General features: G+C 43.6%; 1 protein-coding gene across 1 annotated transcript; it reads right to left on the minus strand.

Annotated features, from left to right (window-relative positions):
* Positions 1-7,605: 7,605 nt before the first annotated feature.
* Positions 7,606-23,490, minus strand: magoh (mago homolog, exon junction complex subunit). Its single transcript, XM_038794382.1, has 5 exons — positions 23,277-23,490; positions 16,933-16,991; positions 16,635-16,745; positions 12,660-12,742; positions 7,606-7,932 (listed from the first exon to the last, which is right to left on the minus strand). The coding sequence occupies exons 1-5, from the start codon at positions 23,395-23,397 to the stop codon at positions 7,833-7,835; spliced, it is 474 nt and encodes a 157-aa protein (XP_038650310.1). The 5' UTR covers positions 23,398-23,490; the 3' UTR covers positions 7,606-7,832.
* Positions 23,491-27,965: the final 4,475 nt, after the last annotated feature.

Below are 27,965 nucleotides of genomic sequence, written 5' to 3' on the forward strand. Positions count from 1 at the left end.
GAGAGAAGCAGCCAGGGAGATTGGGGGATTAAGTAATAGGGAGGGCAACATGGTCTTGGACCGGGGGGGGGGGGGGGGGAACAACAATTTAAAAAAATTTTTTAGCAAATTATATGAGTCAGGTGTAGAAGGGATGAGGCAGTTCCTGGATCAGTTGAAGTTTCCGAGCATGGAGGAGGACCTGGTCGAGGAGCTGGGGGCCCTGATTGAAGCAGAGGAAATTGTTACAGGACTTGAGAGCACGCAGTCGGGCAAGGCTCCGGGCCGGATGGTTACCCGGTAGAATTCTATAAGAAGTTCTCAGAGGTGTTGTGCCCACTGCTGATGAGGACCATTAATGAGGCTAAAGAGAGGGAAATCCTCCCCCCAATTATGTCGCAGGCCTCAATTTCCCTCATCCTTAAACGAGAAAAGGACCCGGAGCAATGTGGGTCATATAGGCTGATCTCGCTTTTGAACGTAGATGCCAAGCTGCTGGCTAAGATTTTATCCACTAGGATAAAAGACTGTGTCCAAGTGGTGATAGGGGAGGACAAAACTGGATTCGTTAAGGGCAGACAGCTCAATGCTAACGTTCAGAGGCTTTTGAATGTAATTATGATGCCCTCAGAAGGAGAGGAGGCGGAGGTGGTGGTTGCGATGGACGCGGAGAAGGCTTTTGATCGGATGAAGTGGGAGTATCTTTGGAAGACGCTGGGAAGGTTTGGGTTTGGTGAGGGCTTCATCGACTGGGTGCGATTGCTCTACCAGCGCCGGTAGCGAGTGTGTGCACGAACCAGCTGAGGTCGGGGTACTTTAAGCTACACCGAGGGACGAGGCAGCGGTGTCCCCTCTCCCTGTTGCTATAGAGCCATTAGCCATGGCGCTGAGAGCATCAAGGAAGTGGCAGGGGCTGGTTCGGGGGGGGGGGGGGGGGGGGGGGGGGTGGTTGGAGCACCGGGTTTCGCTGTACGCCGACGATCTGCTCTTGTACATCTCGGACCTGGTGGAGAGGATGGGGGAGGTTATGCAGATCTTGGGGGAATTTGGCAGATTCTCGGGGTATAAATTAAACATGGGAAAAAGTGAATTGTTCGTGATCCAGGCAAGGGGGAAGAGAGGAGAATGAAGGAGCTGCCACTCAGGATGGTAGACAGGAGCTTTCGCTACCTGGGAATACAGGTGGCTCGGAAATGGGAGGCATTACAAAGGCTCAACCTAACCCGGCTGGTGGAGCAAATGGAGGGGGACTTTAAAAGATGGGATATGCTCCCACTATCGCTGGAGGGTAAGGTACAGACTGTGAAAATGACGGTGCTCCCCAGATTATTGGTTGTCTTCCAGTGCCTCCCCATCTTCATTCCTAAGGCCTTTTTCAAGCGGGTAATCAAGATTATTTTGGGCTTTGTATGGGCGAATAAAACCCCGCGGGTGAAGAAAATGTTGTTGGAGCGCAGTCGGGGGGAGGGTAGGTTGGCGCTGCTGAACTTCTGCAACTACTACTGGGCGGCGATTATAGCGATGATTAGGAAGTGGGTAATGGGGGAGGGGGTCAGCATGGGAGCGGATTGAGGCGGCGTCATGCATAGACACCAGTTTGGGGGCACTGGTAACGGCACCTCTGCCGTTCTCACCAGCCCTGTACTCCACTAGCCCGGTGGTGGTGGCAGCATTGAGGATCTGGGGGCAATGGAGGAGGTATAAGAAGGTGGAGGGTGCGTCAGTCTGGACCCCAATTTGCAACAACCACAGGTTTGCGCCGGGCAGGATAGATGGCGGGTTCCGAAGTTGGCAGAGAGCAGGAATTCGACGGATGGGAGATCTATTCATGGACGGGAGTTTCCCAGTCTGAAGGCGCTGGAGGATAAGTTCAAGTGGCCGCCGGGGAATGGTTTTAGATATTTATAAGTTCTTGACTTTCTGAGGAAACAGGTGTTGGCTTTCCCGCTGATCCCGCCACAGGGGATACAGGACAGAGTAGTGTCCGGTACCTGGGTGGGGGAGGGGAAAGTGTCAGATATCTATCAGGAGTTGTTGGAGGCGGAGGAGACCCCGGTGGAGGAACTGTAGGGCAGGTGGGAGGAGGAGCTAGGTGGGGAGTTTGGGGCAGGTCTATGGGCGGACGCCCGAAGCAGGGTTAATTCCTCCTCATCATGTGCCACTCTCAGTCTAATACAGTTTAAGGTGGTACACTGGGCACAAATGACGGCGGTGAGGATGAGCAAGTTTTTCAGGGTAGAAGATAGATGTGCGAGACGTGCTGGAAGCCCAGCAAACCATGTCCATATGTTTTGGGCATGTCCAAAGCTTGGAGGATGTGGTAGTATGACTAGGGGTATTACGGTACCTGGGAGCTGCCATTAGTGCAGAGGGCTCGCTGCCCATTGGCCCAAGTATCTTGTGCTTCTTATCCCTATTGACTAAGAGGAAGGTAGCTCCGCCTACGAGGTGGGGTATAAGAACCCATGTTATGTTCCCCTGCAGCCAGGCCATTTCCTGTACGTCTGCTGCCGGGCTCACTTCTTGCTAATTAAAGCCTTTCGTTTCGGACTTCACCTACATTTCGTGTCCATTGATTGTGTATCAGAGGATTCTGGCAGGGGTTTGCCAAGGCAATGTCCAAGGTGCTAGGTACGCTGGTGGTGCCGAGTCCAGAGATAGCGATCTTTGGAGTGTCAGAAGACCCGGGAGTTCAGGGAGTGAAAGAGGCCGACGTTTTGGCCTTTGCCTCCTTGGTAGCCCAGAGACGGATCCTTTTAATGTGGAGGGACTTGAAGCCCCCGAGTGTGGAGACTTGGGTCAGTGACATGGCTGGGTTTCTCAAGCTGGAGAAAATAAAGTTTGCCTTGAAGGGCTCAATGCTGGGGTTCTCTCGGAGGTGACAGCCGTTCGTCGACTTTCTTGAGGAAAAATTAAAATGTCAGCAGAGCAGCATTCTGAAGGTGGGGGAGCGGGGGCCGGGTAGGTGCAATATGGTTAAGGGATGTACAGAAGGGGATGGGTGGGAAATGTCTAGTTTACCATGTTGATGTTTATGTTATTAGTGTTTTGTTATTGTTATAAAAATTTTGCAAATGCTTCAATAAAAATATATTTTAAAAAAAGTTGTTGATGTTCAATCCTCCAGTGTTGAAACCAGGTCGATCCTCTATATCTCTGATGATTGCTTCAGTATACAAGTTGAACAATTTTGTGGATATAACATATTCCTGACACATTCCATTGATTGGGAAGCTGACAGGCTGCTAAGTGATTTTACTATAGATTCAAAATTTTGTTTTATAATTTCTGTCACTTTCTAATTTGCCTATGCAATCCATCATTTCCTGATGGTAGACTCTAACAAATGCCTTCTCATTGTTTAGTAAGCATACAGACACATTTTTTGAATGTGCAGGTATCTTTCAATGACTGCTCTTAAATTCAAAATGCCCAAACATGTTCCTTTCTATGGTATGAATCCTGACTAGCTTATCAACTGTACCTGTTTCTGCAGATGGTCATTTTGTTGCTAAATGGTTTTGGAATATTTCCATCACATGTTCCGTGAAGCTTATTGTCCTGCGCGCTGAGGACTCTAGGGCTTTTGATTTCTTTGGGAGCTTACTGAATACTGACTGCATGTGATTCTTGGGTAGGAATAATGTATTATTTTAGCATCACAATCCATAAGACATAGGAGCAGAATTAGGCCATGCGGCCCATTGAGTCTGCTTCGCCATTCAATTATGGCTGATATGTTTCTCATCACCATTCTCCTGCTTTCTCCCCATAACCCCCGATTAATCAACCTGATCCCAGGTACTTTCTTTACTTTCAGATTTTTGATTGCTGCAGTTTAGCCTCAAGTATCTCTGATCATTCTCATCTCTGATGGTACCAATTCACTACTGTCTTCATCATTCTCTGATAGCTCTTTGAAGTTCTTCACTCATTGTTTCTCTAGACTTTGTCAAGACAATGTGTTGTATGAAATGCAAACTATTAATTGTTAGCTTCATCAGCTGCTATATTCCCTTGGATTGTTTTCAAATAAAGGAAAAGAAACTAGTACTGCAAGACATTGTGTGTTAAAATAGCTGCAATGTAACCGTGTCAGTGTTTCTAGCAGCTTCTGAAAGTAGATTACGAGAGGACATGTCTTAGCAGTTTGCTTGATGGAATTCACATATGCCATTATCTGAAAAATATAGGGACAAAGGCTACTAGAGACTCCAGAAACTGCCAGGAACAAAGAAAGGACTGTCAAAACTCATTATGCCAGAATGGTTCAACGGACCCCGTTTCCAATGGCATAGGCATAGCTTTGATAGTGGGAGATCAAAACTTCTTTGTTAATATGGATTTCCCTCCATTGTTTACTGATAGCCAGCTGTCACATGGTCAAAACCCTATGTATGAAAGGCTATGGTTATAATGCTTGTCTGTTTGCTACAAGGGGCAACATGGTAGCAGTGGGTAGCACTGTTGCTTCACAGCACCACGGTCTCAGGTTCGATTCCCGGCTTGGGTCACTGTCTGTGCGGAGTCTGCATGTTCTCCCGGTGTCTGTGTGGGCTTCCTTTGGGTGCTCTGGTTTGCAAAGATGTGAGGGTTAGGTGGATTGGCCATGTTAAATTGCCCTTAGTGTCCAAAAAAGGTTAAGTGGGGTTACGGGGATGGGGTGGAGTCGTGGCCTTGCGTCGTGTTCATTTTGATGGGCCTGGTGGCCTCCTTCAGCACTGTAAATTCTATGATTTTAGCTAAGTCTGCAGAATGTATCATCATCTCTCTCCCTGCTATTCTTAAGTTTGGACCCTATCTCTGTTACATTTTGGAATACATCAGAGAGAATTTTAAATGAAGGAAACTTCAATTGTCATAATATTGACTTTGGAGATAGATTTCAATGTAAAAGAGACTGTCACGAGCAAAGTAACCAATTTACATGAGCAGCAAACCTATTGAAATTTCACCACCAAAGGAACATCAAAACATATTTTTTTTCTGACGGATTTTAGCTCTTCATCAGTTTCACCTCCTCCACCCCATCACTTGTTCCGTTTTGCATGCTAGCGTGTGTCATGGGATTCGGGACACTTTTTACCTTATACTTTTACCCACGTGAGTTTTCAACAATAAAACTACATTTTTACTAAGAGATGTGGCTGGCTTATTTCTTCATGTATCTTCGCATCCATGAAAGTACATACTGAATTGAAAAAGTGATATTTTTTTTAAAATTCAAACTGTAAAAGTCAACGTCGGAAGTGGAAGGCAGAGTCATTAGTTCATCCCTCTGGTCTAGACTATAACAACTTTCTTTTTCAAAGAGAAGTGGAATTTTTCAGAGACAATTAACAAGTCTGAAGCTTTACTGCAGGAAGTGACAGATTAAGACCTTACTGTTGAGAAAGCATTGGAAAAGGAAGAAACAAAGCACGAAACTCAGAGTAACTGAAATGAAAGGAGGAAATATCAAAAGTGATGACTGATGAAATGTTAGATATGATGGTGGAAAGGAGACAGAATAACAATAAAAGTGGTATGAAAACCACTGCAAAAATGAACAAGAAAAGTCACAGGAGAGCATTGCATGAGAAAATTAAAGCACTGATAGGAAGAATAACTACAAATAGTGTCTGCACAAGAACATAACTGCTAAGTTATAGGCCAGGATATAGGTACTTCACCAACATGGATAACCTCACTCGGGACGTGTCAACGGTTTCATACACTTAGGACCAACAGTTCCGAACAACCAGTTCCGATGACAAAATCAGCACGAGCATTGCCAAGGCTGAAGCTGTCAAAAAGTTGAAAAATCTAATGTGAACTAATAGCTAACTAAATGAAAATACGTAGCTCCATATGTATCAGGCTTGCATTTCTCAGCACCCTCCCTTATGGTAGCAAGGCATGAACAACTTATTTAAGCCAAGAAAAGTGACTGAACAGCTTCTACCTCAGATGAATATTGAGCAACTCCTGGTAAGATAGTGTTGAACATGGAAGTACACCAACATGCAGGGTCCCCAACAGGTTTGCCCTCAAGTCAGCAACAACTCCATTGACTGGGTCATGAGCCAAATGAGTGATGGCCGCAGCCCTGTAGGCATGCTCTACGGCGAGCTTGCTATCAGTGCAGGACTAAAAAGATCACTCACGTCTGTGATACAAGGATGTCTGCAAGTGAGACTTCAATCAGGATCAAAGTTGATTTATGGGAAGTCCTTTCTGCTGACCAGACTGCCTGGAGATAAGTAGTCAGCAAGGGTGTGGAAAAAGCATACGGCAAAATAAATGACCATAAAGTGGAAAAGAGAGCCTGCCGGAAGGAAAGAACAGCAGGTGACCTTGGTCCAATGCAGAAGGGACAGTCATCATCCATCAGCTATAACAGACAATGCTCAACACAGAAGTGAAAATCCTGGAAAATCTCAGCAGGTCTGGCAGCATCTGTAGGGAGAGAAAAGAGCTAAGTTTTGTGTCCAGATGACCCTTTATTTCAGATTCCAGCATCCGCAGTAATTTGCTTTTATTTAGAACTTATTTGTTCTTTATTTTTGTGCTCGTGCTTTTTGTCTTCTTTATGCTGGGGTTATGTTCCTTGGGCCCTACCGGCTCTCTTGCTGTACCCAAGTGCCATTTTTCAAATGAAACAAGCTAGTGATTACCAGGAGATCCAAGGGACAGAATCTCAGGCTAATGTTTTCAAATCATAACCAAGGAATTCAGAAGCAAGTTGTTCCGTCTCAATGAGCATATGACTAAAAATCAGCTAACCTTGAAGAAATGTTTCTTTTTACAAACCCTGCATCTTAATAATTGTCACAAGTAGGCTTACATCAACACTGCAATGAAATTACTGTGAAAATTTCTTCACATATCCCTTTTTGAGATTAGATATTTTCAGCACTTCCTTAGAAAATAAAAATCGCTCCCGTGAAGCCAAAAATCCAGAAAACAAATGTAGTAATACCTTATTTAGTAAGTTATCAAAAAGATGATATTTTGCATTGAAAAGTCATGCTTCTGAAAAGCAAAATGCTGAGCACTAAGCAGATTTTTCCATCAGGTTTTAAGAACCTATATCAGTTTATTCAATACTGGAGTTGATTGATCTTCACAGATTTTAACATTGTGTATATATATCTTCTCTTTATGATGCAATAATATAATTCTATTTTATTTTATATTTTCTCCAGGCCTAGACCACCTTCAGCTGTTCCACAGTGTATGTGAGAATTACTCTCAGCTGAGTTTGAGAGAATGTTAAATAGCGACCCATGATTAATTCCTCTGCCTGCCATAGGAAAGCAGTTTCTGTGTTGAAGCTGCAACAAGAGAACAGAGTACCCGTGAGGTACAAGTTATTCATAACAAACCCTTGGACCCAGCCTTCTGTGAGATAACAAGCCTTCAAATTATTAAAATGATAGCATCGGCAAAGTTTTAATATGGCTTCAGCAGTAAATTTCGGTTTGTTTTCCATATCTTAGAACACGGCTAGTTTGCACCTACACTTTTTGTTTACAAATATCTAGCCAAAAGATTATTTAATAACACGAATACATTAGGAAACGGCAATACCATTCACATATCTTTGTTAAATTTTAATTAATAAATTCCAGCAAACAAACCACACAAATTTATCCAATGAAATTTATTTTAATATAAAAAGGAAATCCAATATTTTGTGAGCAAGGTGAAATTGCTATATATTCACATTAAAAAATTACGAAATTCACAATCCACATGAGACAAAGTAAGTTACTGTAACACATATTGAGTCCAAATCAATTCAAGCCTTCCCATCTCTTCCCATTCCAGTCCATGCCCAATTCCATCATCCATGTGTGAACACCAAACTCTTAGATAGGCTTGATCTTGAAGTGCAATCCAATGAGACTGAAAACTAGACATTTCAAGTCCTGGACCAGGTAGTAGAATACGCGCAGACCCTCTGGATCCCTAGATGTAAACATTTTTTTCCCATTTAGAAAATGCACAGCAATTAAAATTACAATAGTTTAAAACAAATCAGCCAAACTTCTATTTACAGAGCATGTGGAATGAGCTCCAATGGCAGAGTGATCGTTTTGCATGTGAGTCAGCAGGATTGACACCCGCATTCTCTTGGGAAGTATTGTGAACTGCGAAGAAAATGGTGCTGAACTCGAAAAGGACATAGGCAATTGATGGATTAGACAGACAAATAGCAGATGAAATTTAATGCAGAGAAATTTGAAGTGAATTATTTTGGTAGAAATAACAGAGTGGCAATTAGCGTCGGATTGCCTCTCAGTACCCACTTAGCTGCACCAAATTTCTTCAGTGCCCATCTCGCCTGACCTTCCTGACTTAGGCCGGGTGAGATTTAGGCAGCTCAGTCTATATCAGAGTCCAAAAGAATTGCAGTGGAGGACACGTCCATTTTGTAAGGCACTAGCAGATGAATTTAAAGGTCAGATTGAAAATAATAGGTCTAGGATAAAGTAAGTGTCTAAAGCAAGTGGATGGGATTTGGGGTTGGAGGGTAGAACGACTCCATCAATCTGGGTTATTTAAATAGTTATACTGACGTTAGAAGTGGATTTATTTCTTCTAATTCTTTCAGAGTAATCGTTAAAGTAACACTGGCAGACGAATAACAATTTAAATCACTTTGTCAGATGGTATCCAGCCCAGCACAATTGTCCGGGGGAAGTTAACGCTTCTGGACAATTGCAGCATGAGCCCTTACCTGGGAAGTTACAAGAGGGATTCTCCAGTGCATTACTGGGGAATCCCCTAAATCCGATGCTGGGGAGCCAGGACGTTATGGACGAATATAAAGGGTTCATTTCTAAAGGGGATGCAAGGGCAGAGGGACAAGAGTGCATATGTGCACAAATCATTCAACATGGCAGGACCGTTTAAATAGCAGTTAAAGCATATAGCATCCAGGGTTTTTAAAATATGAGCATAGGGTACAAAAGCAAGGAAGTTACATTACACCGATATAAAATACTGGTTTGTCCACTGGAGTACTGTGTCTAGTTCTGGGGGCCACACTTCAGGAAAGATATATAACATTAGAGAGGGCGCAGAAGGAGAATGGTTCCAGGGATGAGATGCTTCAGTTATGCTGGAGAAGTTGCGACTGTTTCCTCGGAGAGAAAAGGTTGAGAGGAAATTTGATAGAGTTATTCAGGGATCTGGATAGAGTAAACAGGGAGAAACTGCTTCCATTAGTGGAAGAATTGAGAGCCAGCGGGTATAGATTTAAGCTAATTAGCAAAAGAAGCAATGAAGACATGAGGAAAAGCTTTTTCATGCAGCAAGTGGTTAGGTTCAGGAATGCTCTGCCTGAGAGTGTGGCAGAAGGTGGTTCAATGAGGTATTAATATGGGAATTGGATTCTGAAGAATGTGTAAGGCTACAGGGAGAAGGCAAAGGACTGGCACAAAGTGAATTGCTCCTTCATGGAGCTAGTACAGACATGGCAGACGGAATGGCCCTCTTCTGTGCTGTAGCCATTGTGATTCCCTGCAGAAAAATATGGTAGGATAGTGGTTATCTGACTGGACTAGTATTCCAGAGGCCTTAACTAATACTCTGGAACCATAATTACATATTTCAGTTGGGGAAGATGGATGGTTAATAAATCAGAAGCAAATGGCAGGAGACATTTAATCCAGATAAGTGTGCTGGTGACCATGTAACTTCTGGATTGCCGTTAAAAACCTAACTGCTGCACTCGTACAGAGCTGCCAACCTTTCCCAACAGAAATCAGTATTCCAGATACCAAAAATCAATATTTTGGTAGTAAAATCGGTGTTTTCATTTCAAAGAGAAAATGCCCACCGATCTGAAGTACAGCTTTACTTACACCTGTATTGCACAAATCTAAAACACAAATGGAAAATGCAAATCCAAAGCTTTTACATACATGTACAGGCACCTCGATGCGAGACTGCGCAAAGGATCACATGACACGCATGCACTGTATAGTGTGCAGGTGGAGATGAGAGAGGGCGGGGCTTCGGCACAGAGTCCTGTCTTCCAGCAGCCGTCGCCAAGGAAACCAATCAAAGCGTTTCAGGAGGAATGCATTCTCTGAGGCTTGCCAATCAGCTCCTCTTTCCTCACACCCCCCCCCCCCCCCCCCCCCCCATCCCACAAAGCCAACCAGCCATTTACAGGGAGCTGCCTCTTAATATTTGTTTTCTTCCCTCCCTAAAAAACTCCTCTCGCTTAAATACTCTCTTCCAGTGCAGTGTCAGGTTGGATTTGACAGAGGTCTGCAGTGGATTGCATATTTCAACGCAAGAAATCGTACTGCCGTATTCAAGCAGATTTTCGGTAAGAAATATGGAAAATCTGTGCTAGTTGGCAGTGCTGCTCATACCCTTTGAGCAATGAAAGTTGCTGTACTTACTCAGTCTGGCTTATATGGGATCCAGAACAATGTGGTTCACATAACAGCCATCTGATATAACCTAACAAGCCATTCTGTTACACCAAAACTTTAGATTCAGAACTGGGCAATAAATGTTGGCTTTTCCCCAGTCCATGAAAGAATTAAATAATTCTCTTTTTAATCATCGCATTTTGATTTTTGGCTCCTTCAGACTATGACTCCTTTCCTCCCAGAAACACTAACTCATTTTGGGATGACACCAATTGCATAGGCCAATTGTCACACTGGCTGATCAGAGGTATAGGCAACCAAAGAAAATGCTGGAAAATCTCAGCAGGTCTGGCAGCATCTGAAGGGAGAGAAAAGAGCTAACGTTTTGAGTCCAGATGACCCTTTGCCAAAGCTATAAATCAGAGAAAGTGGGAAATATTTATATTGTGGTGAGAATGAAAAATGAGTCATAGCCACAGAAACACAGGGAAATACGGTGCTAATAGCCACAGAAACGAAGGAGAAAGAGTGCTAATGTTAGTCCCCAGAGAGAACAAAAGGTGTGAAAGGCCAAACAGCAGAGAAACTAACCTTATAGGGTAAACTGTGACTGATGTAGATGTGGGGGAAGCAAAAGGGAGAAAGAGTAAGGAAAGGTGGATAAGATGGGGGGGTTAAATATATATAAAGAAAGAGAGAAAGAAATGGTAAAAGACTAATAAAATGAAAGGGGATGAACACAAATGGGTCGAGGTGGGGTAGAACTAATCATTTGAAGTTGTTGAATTTGATGTTGAGACCGGAAGTCTTTAGTGTGCCTAGCCGGAAGATGAGATGTTGTTCCTCCAGTTTGCGTTGAGCTTCACTGAAACATTGCAGCAGGCCAAGGACAGTGGGCATGGGAGCAGGGTCTTTTTTTTAAATGGCAAATGAGAAGGTCTGGGTCCTGAATGCGCACAGACTGAAGGTGCTCAGCAAAGCGATCACCCAGTCTGTGTTTGGTCTCTCTGATATAGAGGAGACCACATTGGGAGCAGCGAATGCAATAGACCAAATTGAAAGAGGTGCAAGTGAAACGTGGCTTAACCTGGAATGAATGTTTTGGGCCTGGGATGTTAAGCATGGAAGATGTAAAGGGACAGGTGTTACATCTTCTGTGATTGCATGGGAATATGCCATGGGTGATGGGAGGACTTGGGCATGGTGGAGGAGTGGACTAGATTATCTCGGAGGGAACGGTCTCTGCGGATTGCTGACAGAGGGAGTGTAGGGAAGATGTGGTGGCATCACGCTGGAGTTGGCGAAAATGGCAGAGGATTGTACTTTGCATACAGGGGCTGGTGGGATGAAATTTGAGAACGAGGACACTATCCTTTTTCTGGGAGCGAGGGGAGGGGCGAGGGTAGTGGTGCGGGAGATGGACCGCACACTGTTGAGGGTCCTGCCAACAACTGTAGGTGGGAAATCACAGTCGAGGAAGAAGGAACACATTTTCGAAGCAATATTTTGGAAAGTGGCATTATTGGAACAAATGCGACGGAGGCGAAGGAGCTGAGAGAAAGGGATGGAGTCCTTACAGGGTGTCGGGTGCGAAGAGCTGTGGTCAAATAGCTGTGGGAGTCAGTGGCTTGTAGTGGATATTAGCAGATAGTCTATTGCCGGAAATGGAGACAGAAATATTAAGGAAGGGAAGGGAAGTGTCTGAGATGGACCAGGTGAAAGTGATGGAGGGGTGGAAACTGGAAGCGAAGTTGATGAATTTTTCCAAGTCCGGACGAGAGCATGAAGCGGCACCAAAATGGTCATCAATGTACCGGTAAAGGGGTTGTGGAAGGGGACACGGGTAGGCCTGGAACAAGGAATGTTCCAAATACGCCATAAAAGACGATTTCAGCCAGGCGGAGGAGAATGGTGGTGGATGGGAATTGTCCAAGCCTCTTTTCAAGAAAGAAGCGAGAGCTCTCATGCCATCCTGGTGTGGGATGGAGGTGTAAAGAGATTGCACATCCATGGTGAATAGGATGCGGTTAGGGCCCGCGAACTGGAAGCTGTCACAATGACATAGGGCATCAAAGGAATCCCAGATGTAGGTGGGGAGGGAATGGACCAGAGGAGTCAAGATAGGAAATAAGTTTGGTGGGGCATGAGCATGCTGGCACAATGGGCAATAGGTATAGGCAATTTATTTTTATAAGCATTTGGCGATTAATATAAAACTTTTTAAAAAATCATTAGGGCAATCTATTGTCCTCCAGAGCTGATTTATTTTTGTGGTTTTTACACTTTTACCAAAGTTATACTTACTTTGATTGATTTACATCAATTAGAGACCCAATCTTAGATGTTGTAAACGAAATATGTTCATCTCCTATTACAATCTCCAGCTCCTATTGTAAACAAAATATGAAGAGGATGATTATCTGCATACTTAAGGAGGTTCCACGATCAAGCATACTGCACAAAATATAAATTTCTTCAAACATTCTGTACTGACATTTTCTGATGATTGATTGCATATTTTTACAAAAGTTCAGCGTTAACCCCATCACAATTAATCATCAATAACTTTACAGCACCTGACTTAATAACTGCTATAGGTATTAGCCAAAGTTCAGTGGTGGTACTCTTGGTTTTGAATCAAAATGTCTTGAAAACAAGTCCACCTCCAAAAATCCCAAGTATGTAATCTAGACTGATCCTTCAGTGCACTGCCGAGGGAGTGCTGATTGTTGAACACATCATCTCTCAAATGAGACATTAAACTGAGGACCTGTGTTCCCTCTCAGGCAGATGTAAAAGATCCCACGGCACAATTCAAAGAGAGGTGGAAGAACTCTTCCAGCATCCTGACCTACATTAAGCCCTCAACCAGAATTTCTAAAAACAAATAAAATTATCTGGCCATGACAGGGCCCCTGCAGCTACTAACTATGCAACTGGATAACATATGGAAGTTCAGAGAAGTGGAAGAGAGCTCAAGCTGGTTCTCGAGTATAGAATGTGATCCTATGTCTACAGATCATATTGTCGAAACCCAGCATGAAGATGTGGAAAAGCAGGAAGCCAATAATAGATCCTTGGAGAATAGGCACTTCTTAAGTGTTTAACACAACGCTGTCAATAAAGGAAGACTTGCATTTATATAACTACTTTCACACTTTAGGATGGTCGAAAGTGCTTTGTGAAAAAATACTCTTTGTTTTCTAAGTGTAGCCACTGTTGTAATGTAGGAAACATGACAGTGAATTGTGTACAACAAGGGCCAACAAATAGCCAGATTTTTCTTTTCAAAAACAACGTTGATTGAAAGATAAACATTAAGACAGGAAGCAAAAAATCGTGCCATGGGATCTTTTACATTCAAAAAATGGCACCTCAGGCAGCGCAGCCCGTCTTAGTACTGTACCGGAGTGTCAGTCTAGATCTTGTTCTTGTCTCTAGAGAGGAACATGAACCGTCAATCTGCTGACTTAAGAGGTGAGTTTCACCACTGAAATACAGCTAATGCATGTCATAATAGGCATTAGCTATTGTGGAAAATTTGCAACCCAACTCCATCTACAAGTTTGCTGACAACACAACCATAGTGGGTCAGATGATGAGTCAGAATTTAGGAGGGAGATAGAAAACCTAGTGGAGTGGTGCAACGACAACAATCTATCCCTCAATGCCAGCAAAACTAAAGAGCTGGTCATTGACTTCAGGAAGCAGAGTACTGTATACACCCCTGTCAGCATCAATGGAGCCGAGGTGGAGATGGTTAACAGCTTCAAATTCAGAGGAGTGCAAATCATCAGAAATCTGTCCTGGTCCACCCACGTCGACGCTACCACCAAGAAAGCACAACAGTGCCTATACTTCCTCAGGAAACTAAGGAAATTCAGCATCAACAAACCGACTCTTACCAACTTTTACAGCTGCACCATAGAAAGCATCCTATCTGGCTGCATCATAGCCTGGTATGGCAACTGCTCGGCCCAAGACCGCAAGAACCTTCAAAGAGTCGTGAACACAGCACAATCCATCACACAAACCTGCCTCCCATCCATTGACTCTATCTACACCTCCCGCTGCCTGGGAAAGCGGGCAGCATAATCAAATACCCCTCCCACTCGGCTTACGCACTCTTCCAACTTCTTCCATCGGGCAGGAGATACAAAAGTCTGAGAACACGCACAAACAGATTGAAAAACAGCTTCTTCCCCTTGGTACCAGACACCTAAACGATCCTCTCATGAACTGACCTGATTAATACTACACTCCTGTATGCTTCACCTGATGCCGGTATCTATGTATTTGCATTATGGACCTTGTGTTGCCCGTTTATCTATTTATTTCATGTACTAAATGATCTGTTTAAGCTGCTTGCAGAAAAATACTTTTCACTGTACCTCGGTACACGTGACAATAAACAAATCCAAATCTACTCGGTAAATAAAATGATTAATAGACAATCATCATTGGGAATGTAATCTCAATGCTTAATTTTGCATGGTGAATGTACGTGTACTATAATCTTTTTGTGTTGGTAAAATTAAATTGTGAGTCAAGGTACTCAGCAATCACTCTGAAGTTAAAGAACTGCTTGCCAAAAGCGACATTAATATGTGCCGTGTCTCATAAATTCATGCTAGAATTTCAAACTTTGATTAAGAGAAATACTGTAAAATTTCACACTGAATCGCAATACACATTGCATAAATATACAGGTAAAATACATTTAATAGCAATGTGCATGCTAGGCATTTTCCATAAAATGTAATATATTTTGTTAAAGCAGTGTTGGCATAACCACATTCACAGCTAGTCACCAATTTCTACACAGTTACAACATTCGTAGGTCTAACAAAAAAGGGCACAAAGGTCCCCTTGGAGTGTATGCAAATGTAGGTTAGAGCCTTCAGGAGAAAAATGGTTCAAAAAAATCTCTCAACATACAGTATAATTTAGACTGTTTTATCCATTGTTAGGAAAACTAAGGAATGTATATTTATATTGATAAACATTAGAAATAAGGTATAGTTTTAAGTGAGTTTAATTTAAAAATTCTGTGCCTGAAAGGGTAAAACCTGTAGTTACATTCATATTGGACAAAGGTGTTTGAATGTGAGGGAGTTGGTTTCAATTCCAACTGTGATTCTATTGTGCTTGGAGGGGGTTATGGCGTGAAAAATAAATAGAAGAGGTTGCTTAGCAACTGGAGGCCCTTTTAACGATTTAAAAAGCTTTTAAATTTTAGTTGAATTTATGGGCAGTTGGAGACAGGGCCTCGGGGAATGAACATCTCTCAACTTTTCCAGGAGAAAGACCGGACAGGATGGGAGCTGCAAAGAGGCAGGCTTCCTTTAGTCTAGATAACCAGGGAATTGAGACAGAAATAATGTGTAAGACGACTGGAGATAAGTGAACAGAGATCAAGGTATATTCAGGAAGAGTAAACAAAGTGTTCACAGTAAACAAAGTGTTCTCGGTTAAAGAAACAATTGCAACAACCAGATTTAAAGTGGGACAGCAGCATTCGAAGGTAAATCAAACATCTGATGCCATTTTAATACAGTCTGGGAATCAAGAGTGAAAGCATTCAAGACAAAGAAATCCTAAAGGGGTTGGTGTAAAATCCTGGACTGGGTTCGCTGGAGCAGAAGCTCAAGTTGAGTCACTGTAAAACCTGGACTGGATTACAGAATTAAACTGCTACGGGAAAGCATTATTATGAGAGAAGATTTAAAAGCGTGTTTTTGCAAGTGGAGCTTGGAAAATCTCATGTGATCGTTATCTGGGAGAAGATATCCACAGACACTAACTTGGGGTTCAAAGCGGAGTGCACTTGACCACAGTAACTTTGTGCGCTTAAAATGGAAATTTGTGTTAACAAGATCATTGTAGCTTAGATGTACTTTGTAATCCATGTTAATCTTTAAATCTGTGTATTTGTTAAGATAAAGGGGAGTAAAGGAGTATTGTATTTTAATACAATTTTTCCATGACTTTTGTCTTGTTGCTGAAACTAATTAGAGGTTCTGTGGCTCTGTTCCTCCACGTTTTATAAGAAAAAAGTCTTTTGAGCCAGGGTTCCATTCTGTGATCTTCCCGTCCAGTTAGAGCATCAACTGGGACCATGACCATGATACCTTCAGCGTTAGTTGATTGGAATCTACCGTCGTGTTTTCTGGTGAGCTCAAGATTCATTGCCAAGTGAAGCATTGTTTATCTGAAACAACATTCTATGATACGCATGCTTCTTTTTAGTTTACAAGGAATAAAGAGTAAAATACTGACCTGTCGCCCTACTCGGTCTGGTGGGGGCCACAAAGCATCATCTTCTTTTGTGATTTCACTGTCTTCTATGATTCTCTTTAGCTCTTCCATAACACTTTTATGGACATATGCCTATAACAATCATACAATCACTAACTGGTATTTCACAAGAAAATATAAAACTGCATAAATTACAAAACAGGATGGGCTTAAATGAAATCCAATCTCAGATCAGAAGCCATTTTATGAATTCAACCTTCAAAATTAATTGCATTTTCTCCAACTCACAACATAAAGATGAAGTTTCAAGCATGCTTACCTCCTTCCTAATCATTACGTCATTTTTGTAATTGCTGTTATTTGCATATCTGAGTTTACCTGTCAATCAAATGAGAAACAAGTTTGATTTGTATCATTGGCTAAAGGCATTGAATATAACACCAGTTACCTATTCGCTTGTGACTGCCTGATAGTTTTTCTCTTTCGCTGATGCCCATAACATTCAGCCCCGTATTTAAAACAGACTACCAATGCTGAAAATAGATATTCCACTGTTAGGTACTGTTGAATCAGTGATGGGTTTATTTTAAAGGTGAAACTTGACGTATGTAGTTCCTTCAGCAGAAAAGTGAAAATCTTTGACACACTTAGCCTTGAAAGCTATGAATTCATGAAATTCCAATCCATTCCCCTACCGCTTTGGTTATTTTTTTTTCTGGCCTTGCCAGAAGATGTTCGCTCCTCGTTGGTTTATGTTCCACAGTTGATCGTCACCCATCCATCTCAAGGCGACATCTTTCACATGTAAACCAGCACAGTGAATGTCTGCAAACTATTTGACCATAGTCATCACAGCCAAACCTGTGCCATCAGATGCACACAAATGCACTTTACTACAGGGGTATCTAAATACAACTGAAAACAGGAATGTTGACTCTCCCATCCTCCCTAACTCAAGGGCATTGAAGACTAGAACAATTTGTTGTCTGCTTAGTCACACAGCCAAAACCAGGAAATCAGATAATCAAGCAATTATGTCATGCATCCTTTCAGACATTACAAAATTCTATGTAAAAAATAAATAATGAAGAAGATTAGATCCTGTTGATGGAAGATGCTATAGCTTTAAAAGCTGTGGACAGAAAATCTGGAGGTTGGGATCTCCTGGTCTTCAGGACTCAGCTACTTACTATCTTAGGTGATCTGATGAGTAGCATACTGTAAAATCATAAAAACACCACTAAGATTCCAGTGCAACAATTTCTAACGTCCAGCACCAACCCACCCTCATTTTCTGATAAAGGAGCTACATTACAGGATTGCTCAACAATGTGAAGGCCTGATTACAAACCTATTATCCAGGTGATTTTGGGTAAGCAAGGTCATAAATTAAGATACTGTAAGTAAATCCCCATGCTCTATTTTTGTGGGTGCACTGACCATTAAACAAAGTATTGGTAATCTAAATTATGGTTTACAGCTGATTTACATACATGACATAGATTAAAAAAGAATGCAGAGGAGCAATAAATGAATACCTCTCAAAATAAGCTCTCCCAAAATCAAACACTAGTTTTAACTCTGAACAGACAATGACAAATTGTTATACCATATAATCTCCTACGATATTTCTAACATTTGACAACTTTTTGATGGCATCATTAGAAAGTTAATATAAGGGGCGGCACATGGTGCAGTGGCCCCAGGCCACTGTCCGTGTGGAGTTTGCACATTCTCCCCATGTCTACGTGGGTCTCACCCCCACGAGCCAACGATGCGCAGGGTGGGTGGATTGGCCACACTAAATTTCCCTTTAATTAGAAAAAAATGAATTGGGTACTTTAAATTAAATTTAAAAAAGAGAAAGTCTATATAATTTGTTTGCATCGTTAATTAATTTGACGATAGTTATGTTTGTTTCAAGTTTCGCCATGGTTTCCTCAAAAGTTTCAATTCAAAACTTCTTACAGGAGTCATCTCACCAGGGCTCCATCATCATTCGCTGTGGAGAAATGGATGATATTTAGAACCTATGTGAATGGGACACAATCATTAGGTGTTTTTTTGTTCCAATCAATAACTTATTTGTTAGATTTATACATTATTAATATGGCAACTCATTTGGATAAGGGAACAACTGCAACATCTTATACCAATTTTCCCTGCAGCTATGTTTCATGTTTTCCAAACAGAAGTGATATTGTAGCACATTAAAAAGTTATATATTACTGGTAATGCTTTCTAGACCTACAAGTAGCATACATTTACAGGGAGGACAGAAGAGTGCATTCATTTCTTCTGGATTGGCTCTGTTGCTGAGTCGTTGGGTTGGAGGGATGTTGTAATTACGTCCTTCAGAGTTAAGTTTGCATGCAAGAAAGGTATGCATGAATATCATTAGATCTTGTTCTATATACATTTTATTCAGGTAGGACTATATATAACAGCTATGTATATATACATACAAATGAACCCCATGCTAGCAAAATGACAACTTGCAAATATGTGGTGTCCTTGACATAAAGCATCCCAAGGCACTTTACAGGAGTGTTAACAAAATTTGACACCTCATCACACAAAGAGCTATAAACGACAGGTGATCAAATATCTGCTCAAAAAGGAAGATTTTAAGGAGCGTCTGAAAGGAGGAGAGAAAACTAGAGGCCGAGACATTTAGGGAGGGAATTCCAGATCTTAGGACCTTGGTAGCTGAATGACGGCCACCAGTGAAACAACAATAAAAATCAGGGAGCACAAGAAGCCGGGGCTGGTTTAGCACAGGGCTAAATCGCTGGCTTTGAAAGCAGACCAACAGCACGGTTCAATTCCTGTACCAGCCCGCCGAACAGGCACCGGAATGTGGTGACTAGGGGCTTTTCACAGTAACTTCATTTGAAGCCTACTTGTGACAATAAGCGATTTTTATTTCATTTCATTTTCATTTCAGTATCAGAGAATCACTAAGATCCTGTAAGGTTGTAGGACTTGCGGTCACAGAGTTGGGGAAAAATAGACCAATGGAGAGAATTGAAAAGAGGGATGAGAATTTTAAAATCATGGCACTACCAGACCAGGAACTAAACAAGGGCTTGCAAAAGATGTACAGAACAGATGGAGCCTTGATACAATGAGTGAGAGTAACAAGAGGAAATGTTTTTCGCTCTTAGGAAAAACAAAAAAAAAGAAGACACTAACCATTAATAAATCAAATAGTGAATTCAGAAGAAATGCCTTCACCCAGAGATTGGTTAGAACATCAAACTCGCTACCCCAGAGAGTAGCTGAGGCAAAATTAATAGTCACTTGGACATATATGGGTTAATTAAGAAAAGTCAGCACAGATTTGTAAAGGCAAGGAGTTTTTTAAGGCGGTAACGAAAAGAGTACATAGATGAGGTTAATATGGTTGATGTGGTGTACAGGGACTTCCAAAAGACATTTGATAAAGTGCCTCATAACAGGCTTTCAAGCAAAGTTGAAGCCCATGGCATAAAAGATACAATGGCACCATGGTTATGAAGTTAGCTGAGTGTCAGTAAAGAGAGTAATGATTGAGAGAAAATGGCTTTTCTTGATTTATGTTATTAACCTAGACTTGGGTGTACATTGCACAATTACAAAATTTGCAGATCATGCAAAACTTGGAAGTATTGCGAACTGTGGGGAGAATTAAATAAGACTCCAAAGGAACATAGACATGCTGGTGGGCTGAGTGGACATATGGCGGTGCAATTTAATGTAGAGAAGTGTGAAATTATACATTTTAGTCTGCAGAATGAGGAGTGACATAAAATAAGATACAATTTGAAAGGGAATGCAGGGGCTGAGGGACCTGGGTGTATATGTGCATAAATTGTTGAAGGTGGCAGGGTATGTTGAAAAATCAGTTAATAAATTATAATGAATCCTGGGTTTTCTAAAAAGGGATAGAGTACAAAAGCAAGTTAGTTGTGTGAGTGGGGGCAGATTTAGCACAGTGGGCTAAACAGCTGGCTTGTTATCCAGAACAAGGCCAGCAGCCTGGGTTCAATTCCAGTACCAGCCCCCCCGAACAGGCGGCGGAATGTGGCGACCAGGGGCTTTTCACAATAACTTAATTGAAGCCTACTTGTGACAATAAGTGATTATTATTCCTTCATAAAACCCATGTTCAACCTCAATGGAAAGGATGTGAAGATTTTAGGAAGGGTGCAGATACGATTTGAGAATGGTTCAGAGGATGGGAGATGTCAGGTATGTAGCTAGATCAGCAAAACTTGGGCTATTCTCCGTGCAGAGGAGATTCACCAGGATGTTGCCTGGGCTAGAGTTTTTCAGCTCTCAAGAAAGACTGGATAGGCTGGGATTGTTTTCCTTCGAGCAGAGAAGGCTGAAGGGGAACCAGACTGAGGGGTATAGGATTATGAGGGGCACAGATATGGTGGATAGGCGAGAGCTTTTCCCCTTACTGAAGGGTCAATAACCAGGGAGCATAGATTTAAGATAAGGGGCAAGAGGTGTAGAGGGGATGTGAGGAAAAGCCTTTTTACCAAGAGGGTGGTTGGAATCTGGGAGTCACTGCCGGAAAGAGTGGTAGAGGCGGGAACCCTCACAGTTAAGAATACTTAGATCAGCACTTGAAACGCCACAACATGTAAGGCTACAGGCAAAGTGCTGAAAAATGGGATTAGAGTAGATAGGTGCTTGATGGCCAGTGCAGACACGATGGGCTCCTCTTTCTGTTATGACTCTAAGAAAAGGTTGGGAGAAGATTTGTTTTACTTGTTCAAAATCATGAGGGGTTCGGATAGAGGAATCGGGGAGGAACTGTTCCCATCAGCAGAAGGTTGAGAACACCAAGGTGATTAACAAAAGAACCAAATGCAACATGAGGAAAAAACATCTTTATGCAACAAGTGGTTTGGATCTGGAATTTGCTGCCTCAGTATGGTGCAGACAGGTTCAATTGACGTTTTTAAAAGGAAACTGGATAATTATTGGAAGAGAAAAGATTTTAGACGGCTACAGGCAAAAGGCGGGAGAGTGAGACTATGTTATTATTGCAGAAAACGGATAGGGACAATGTGCTGAATGGCCTCTTTATGTCCTGTAATGTAACCACTCTATGATTCTAGTAGACACATTCAGAGAATTTGGTAAACACATGAGGAAAAAAGAATCTGAAGAAAATGGGTGGGAGGAGGCTTTTCTTACCTAATCTCAATTGTCGCAAGTAGGCTTACATTAACACTGCAAAAAAGCCATCGTGAAAAGCTTCTAGTCGTCACATCCCGGCACCTGCTCGGGTACACGGGAGGGAGATTTCAGAATGTTCAAATTACCTAACAGCAAGCCTTGCGGGAGGAAACTGGAGCACCCGGAGAAAGCCCACGCAGACAAGGGGAGAACATGCACACTCCGCACAGACAGCTTCTGTGCAACATAAACACCAGCAAAGATGAGGTGAACCAAATGGCCTGTTCCTGTGCAGTAAGCTCCATGTAAACGGGTGGCACGGTAACACAGTGGTTAGCACTGTTGCTTCACAGCACCAGGGTCCCAGGTTCAATTCCCAGGTTGGGTCACCGTCTGCACATTCGCCGTGTCTGCGTGGGTTTCCTCCGGGTGCTCCGGTTTCCGGTTATTTACTTATTACGGTAACTTCATTGCAGCGTTAATGTAAGTCTACTTGTGACAATAAAGATCATCATAAAAAAACTGCCAGCTGGGAATACAAACACAATAAGGTGCAGCACGCTGGCACATTGGTTAGCACTGTTGCCTCACAACTCAGAGAACCTGGGTTCAATTCCAGCCTCGGCTGACTGTGTGAAGTTTTCACTTTCTCCCCATGTGTGCATGGGTTTCCTCCAGGTGCTCCAGTTTCCTCCCACAGTCTAAAGATGTGCAGGTTAGGTGGATTGGTTATGCTAAATTGCCCCTTAGTGTCCAAAGGTTAGGTGGGGGTAACATAGATCATACAGTGCAGAAGGAGGCCGTTTGGCCTAACGAGTCTGCACCGACCCACTTAAGCCCTCACTTCCACCCTATCCCCCCAACCCAATAACCCCTCCTAACCTTTTTGGACACTAAGGGCAATTTAGCATGGCCAATACACCTAACCTGCACATCTTTGGACCGGGGGAGGAAACTTGAGCACCTGGAGGAAACCCATGGAGACACAGGTTGAACCTGCAGACTCTACACAGTGATCCAGCAGGGAATCGAACCTGGGACCCTGGCGGTGTGAAGCCACTTATGCCACCGTTAATGGGTTAGGGTCAAGGCTTGGGCAGGGTGCTCTTCCCAAGGGTCGGTGCAACTCGATGGGCCTCATTCTGCACTGTAGGGATTCTCTGATTCTACTGCGTTTCACATCCTCAGCCCATCACTGCCAAGGAATTCATACTCAGGAGCAAACACAGCAGAGTGCCTCAGGATATTGATGCTGTTTTATAGACCCCAGAAATTTTGAGCTTTATAAACCCTGAAATGCCCGTTTATGAGAAAGTTGTGTGCGAGGAGTTGTAAGGGGTGTATTGTTTTACAGTCAGGGAAGGCGACTGCAGCACATTGACTTAGAGACGTGCAGCAGCGTGAGGCCCAGGAGTCTGGGCCCGGCTTCCGCCCGATTTCCCGGGCTCCAGATTGACAGCCGCTTCAGGCATTCCAGTCAAAACTCACCGTCCGGCCTGAACTCGAACTCTAGGAACTCATGGCCAAACTTGCCCTTGTGCCCCACATAATACCGCAGGTAGAAATCACTCGACATGCTCCCCGCACCGGCAGGCCGCCTTTGCGACATACGTTACGCTCTGGCTGGCAAGCCGCCTCTGCGTCGCACATCACGCTCTGGCCACAAGTCTCGGTGGCGTCATACGTCACGCTCTGGCCACAAGTTTTGGTGGCGTCATACGTCACGCTGCGTATTGCGTCCGCATTTACGTGCAGACTTGGACCTTTCTATTCAATTCCTGGTATCTGTAACGCAATGTATTCTCGTCTCAGTGTCGGTGAAGGCAGGAATGAAGGGGGAGGGATAGACGTTATTAAATTAAGTGTCAATGTTATGGAAGTGAAGGAGAGAGAAATGGAGGAATTGTGGAGAAGGGCCTGCCTGCTTTGGGGCAGAGAGGAGACAATGCTGTTGGGGGAAGCCATTGGGGAAGAACAATGTGCAGGCATTCATTAGCTGATTTGGAATGAAAAGTGCCAGTCTGCACTGCAGAGAAGGAAACACAGAATATATGTGGGAGGTAACTATTAGTCAAGTGATGATGGTGTCATTGGACTGTTAATCCAAATGTCGCATTGTTTTACTTTTATCAAAGATCTATTAATACTCAGTATAAAGTGGTTAAATTAAACATTTCAAATGTGAAAGTCAAAAAATCACATTAAATGGATGGCATTGGAATTAAAAAAACTTTCAGTATTGATATCTTACAATCTCTTATATCTTATATTTCCAATCACCCACTAACCCTAAGTAGAACAATCTGTTCTTCTTTGGCATTCTGGATGGGATGGCTGGGGGCGGGGGCCTGTGGTGGTGGAATAGATAAATCCTGGAGCTGCAAACTTTGCCACAAGGGGGTTGTTGGTTATCTATGAGGTGGGTGAGAGGGACGCTCTGAATTCTGCGTGCTCTTTGCAGTTGACCTCCACATGCTCCACTCAGTGACACTAGGTGGTTGATGCCTTCGTGGATGCTTCTTCCCCAGTTTGCATTCTAGGACAGGTGATTTCCACTTGGCAGTGGGCATGTTGCATTTATTTAGGGAAGCTTTTAGAATGTTCATGTAGCATTTGCTCTTCCCACCTAGTGATCACTTGCCGTTGCAGAGCTCCGAGTACAGCACTTGTTTAGGGAATCTTGTATTGGGCATGTGGACAATGTGGCCCACCCATTGCAGCTGGTCCAATGACACCAGTGCCTCGATACTAGGGATATTGGTTTGGGAGAGGGTGCACATGTTGGTACACCTTTCCTGCCAGTGGATTTGCAGGATTTTAAGCAGGCAACATTGGTGATATCATTGGTGATAACATTGGTGGGCAGCACGGTAGCATAGTGATTAGCACAATTGCTTCACAACTCCAGGGTCCCAGGTTTGATTCCCGGCTTGGGTCACTGTGCGGAGTCTGCACGTTCTCCCTGTGTGTGGGTTTCCTCCGGGTGCTCTGGTTTCCTCCCACAGTCAAAGATGTGCAGGTTAGGTGGATTGGCCATGATAAGTTGCCCTTATTGTCCAAAATTGCCCTTAGTGTTGGGTGGGGTTACTGGGTTATGGGGATGGGGTGGAGGTGTGTACTTGGGTAGGGTGTTCTTTCCCTACCCTACCCAAGGAACTTGATGGGCCGAATGGCCTCCTTCTGAACTGTAAATTCTATGGTTCTATGATCTCTCACAGAATCATAGAGAATACAGTGCAGAAGAGGCCCTTCGGCCCATCAAGTCTGCACTGACGCGCAAAAGACACCTGATCTGCCTGCCTGATCCCATTTGCCAGAACTTGGCCCATAGCTTTGAATGTTATGATGTGCCAAGTGCTCATCCAGTACTTTTTAAAAGATGTGAGGCAACCCTCTACCACCCTCCCAGATAGTGCATTCCAAACTGTCAGCACTGTCTGGGAAAAAAGGTTTTCCTCAAATGCCCGCTAAACCTCCTGCCTCTCCCCTTGAACTTGTGTCCCCTCGTAACTGACATTTCAACTAAGGCGAACAGCTCCTTGTCCATGCCCATCCTAATCCAGTACACCTCGATCAGATTACCTCTCAGTCTTCTCTGCTCCAGCAAAAACAATCCAAGCCAATCCAACCTCTCTTCATAACTTTGGGCAGCACGGTAGCACAAGTGATTAGCACTGTGGCCTCACAGTGCCAGGGTCCCAGGTTCGATTCCCTGCTGGGTCACTGTCTGTGCAGAGTCTGCACATTCTCCCTGTGCGTGGGTTTCCTCCAGGTGCTCCGGTTTCCTCCCACAGCCCAAAGACGTGCAGGTTAGGTGGACTGGCCATGATAAATTGCCCTTATGACCAAAAAAGGATAGGAGGGGTTATTGGGTTACGGGGATAGGGTGGAAATGAAGGTTTAAGTGGGTCGGTGCAGAATCGATGGGCCGAATGGCCTCCTTCTGCACTGTATGTTCTAAACATTCCCAGGCAACATCCTGGTGAATGGCCTCTGCTCCGCCCCCGGTGCAATCACATCCTTCCTATAATGTGGCGACCAGAAATGCACACAGTACTCCAGTTGTGGCCTCATCAAAGTTCTATAAAACTCCAACATGACCACCCTGCTTTTGTAATCTATGGCTCGATTAATAAAGGCAAGTGCCCCATATGCCTTTTTCACCACCCTATTAAGCTGTCCTTCTGCCTTCAGAGGTCTATGGACAAACAAGCCAAGGTCCCTTTGCTCCTTGGAACTTTCCAGTGTCAGACTATTCATTGACTACTTCCTTGTCAAATTATTCCTTCGAAATATCCAGGGATTTGAAGTGTCTGTTGTACTTTGTCCATGTTTCTGATGCATACAGGATCACAACTGCTCTATAGCCCATGAGCATGGTGCTAGATTTGAGATCTCGGTCTTTGAACATCCTATTCCTCAGACGTCTGAAGGCTGGGCTGCTGCTTTGGAGTCGATGTTGGATTTCTGCCTTCATTTGAAGGGGCCATCGTGTATAAAAATTGGCAAGTCATGCTACAGTTGTATAGAACCTTGGTAAGGCCGCACTTGGAATATTGCGCACAATCCTGGTCACCACACTACCAGAAGAATGTGGAGGCTTTGGAGAGGGTGCAGAGGAGGTTTACCAGGATGTTGCCTGGTCTGGAGGGTGTTAGTTATGTGGAAAGGTTGAATAGACTCATAATGTTTTCATTGGCATGATGGAGGTTGAGGGGTGATAGAGATCTACAAGATTATGTATCTAGGGACATTTAGTCTCCTGCAGCAGAGTTTTCTCTACCTCTGCCAGTTTGGGACCAGGCTGATGGAGATTGTAGAGTGGATTAGTGGGTTATCAGTCCAGCAGTTGTCTGTTCCACTCGTGGTATGGGTGATGTGACGGGTACGAGCGACGGGGTAGCAATCTAGACGGGAGACACGGTTTACCATCATCTTCTGGTCCCCAGAGAGACGGACGGAATCATCAGGCTTCATCACCGGCATGACTTGTGCCACCCAGTCGGAGAATTGGACAGGGCGTATTATCTTCAAATCTTCGCGACGGTCCAACTCCGCGTCCACTCTCAACTGTAATGCATGCAGGACAGGCCGGGCACGGAAATATCTCGGTTGGGCCATCGGGCCACACTGATGCGGGGCACGGCCACTCTGATGGGGTCTAACCCCTCCTGTAAAATGGATGGGAACTTGGCCAGAGCCCCTCAGGGCCACGTGGGTACATTTGGCAAACCGTTTGTCAGTCCAACCGGAGATGGTGAAGCCAGTTGTGTCCCAACAAACTCGGGTTGCTGCCATTGACCACCAACGATAGGTGCGCCATCTCCTGCCCCTATTCTACTGGGAAGTGGTAGTTGGAATAATAGAAGGACTGTGGCAGAATTGAGAAATGTTCGTGTACCGACGCAGCATGGGTTCATTAATGGCAATTCCACTAATTTAGTGGGATTTTTTGAGGACATTACCAGCGCGGTATATAACAGGGAGCCAATGGATGTGGTATATCTGGATTTCCAAAAAGCTTTTGACAAGGTGCCACTCAAAAGGTTGCTACATAAGATAAAGATGCATGGCGTTAAGGGTAAAGTAGTAACATGGATTTGGGCTATTGTGAGCAGTTTTGGGCCCAGTATCTAAGGAAGGACGTGCTGGCCTTGGAAAGGGTCCCCCAGAGGAGGTTCACAAGAATGATCCCTGGAATGAAGAACTTGTCGTATGAGGAACGGTTGAGGACTCTGGGTCTGCACTCGTTGGAGTTTAGAAGGATGAGGGGGTATCTTATTGAAACCTACAGGATACTGCGAGGCCTGGATAGAGTAGACGTGGAGACGATGCTTCCACTTGTAGGAAAAATTAGAAACAGAGGACACCATCTCAGACTAAAGGGACGATCCTTTAAAACAGAGATGAGGAGAAATTTCTTCAGCCAGAGGGTGGTGAATCTGTGGAACTCTTTACCGCAGAAAGCTATGGTGGCCAAATCACTGAGTCTCTTTAAGACAGAGATAGATAGGTTCTTGATTAATAATGGGATCAGGGGTTATGGGGAGAAGGTAGGGGAATGGGAATGAGAAAATATCAGCCGTGATTGAATGGTGGAGCAGAAGCGATGGGCCGAGTGGCTTAATTCTGCTCCTATGTCTTATGGTCTTATAGGATTGGTTAATTAATAGAAAG

This window comes from Scyliorhinus canicula, chromosome 4, assembly GCF_902713615.1.
Source record: "Scyliorhinus canicula chromosome 4, sScyCan1.1, whole genome shotgun sequence".
Taxonomy (NCBI): Eukaryota; Metazoa; Chordata; class Chondrichthyes; order Carcharhiniformes; family Scyliorhinidae; genus Scyliorhinus; species Scyliorhinus canicula.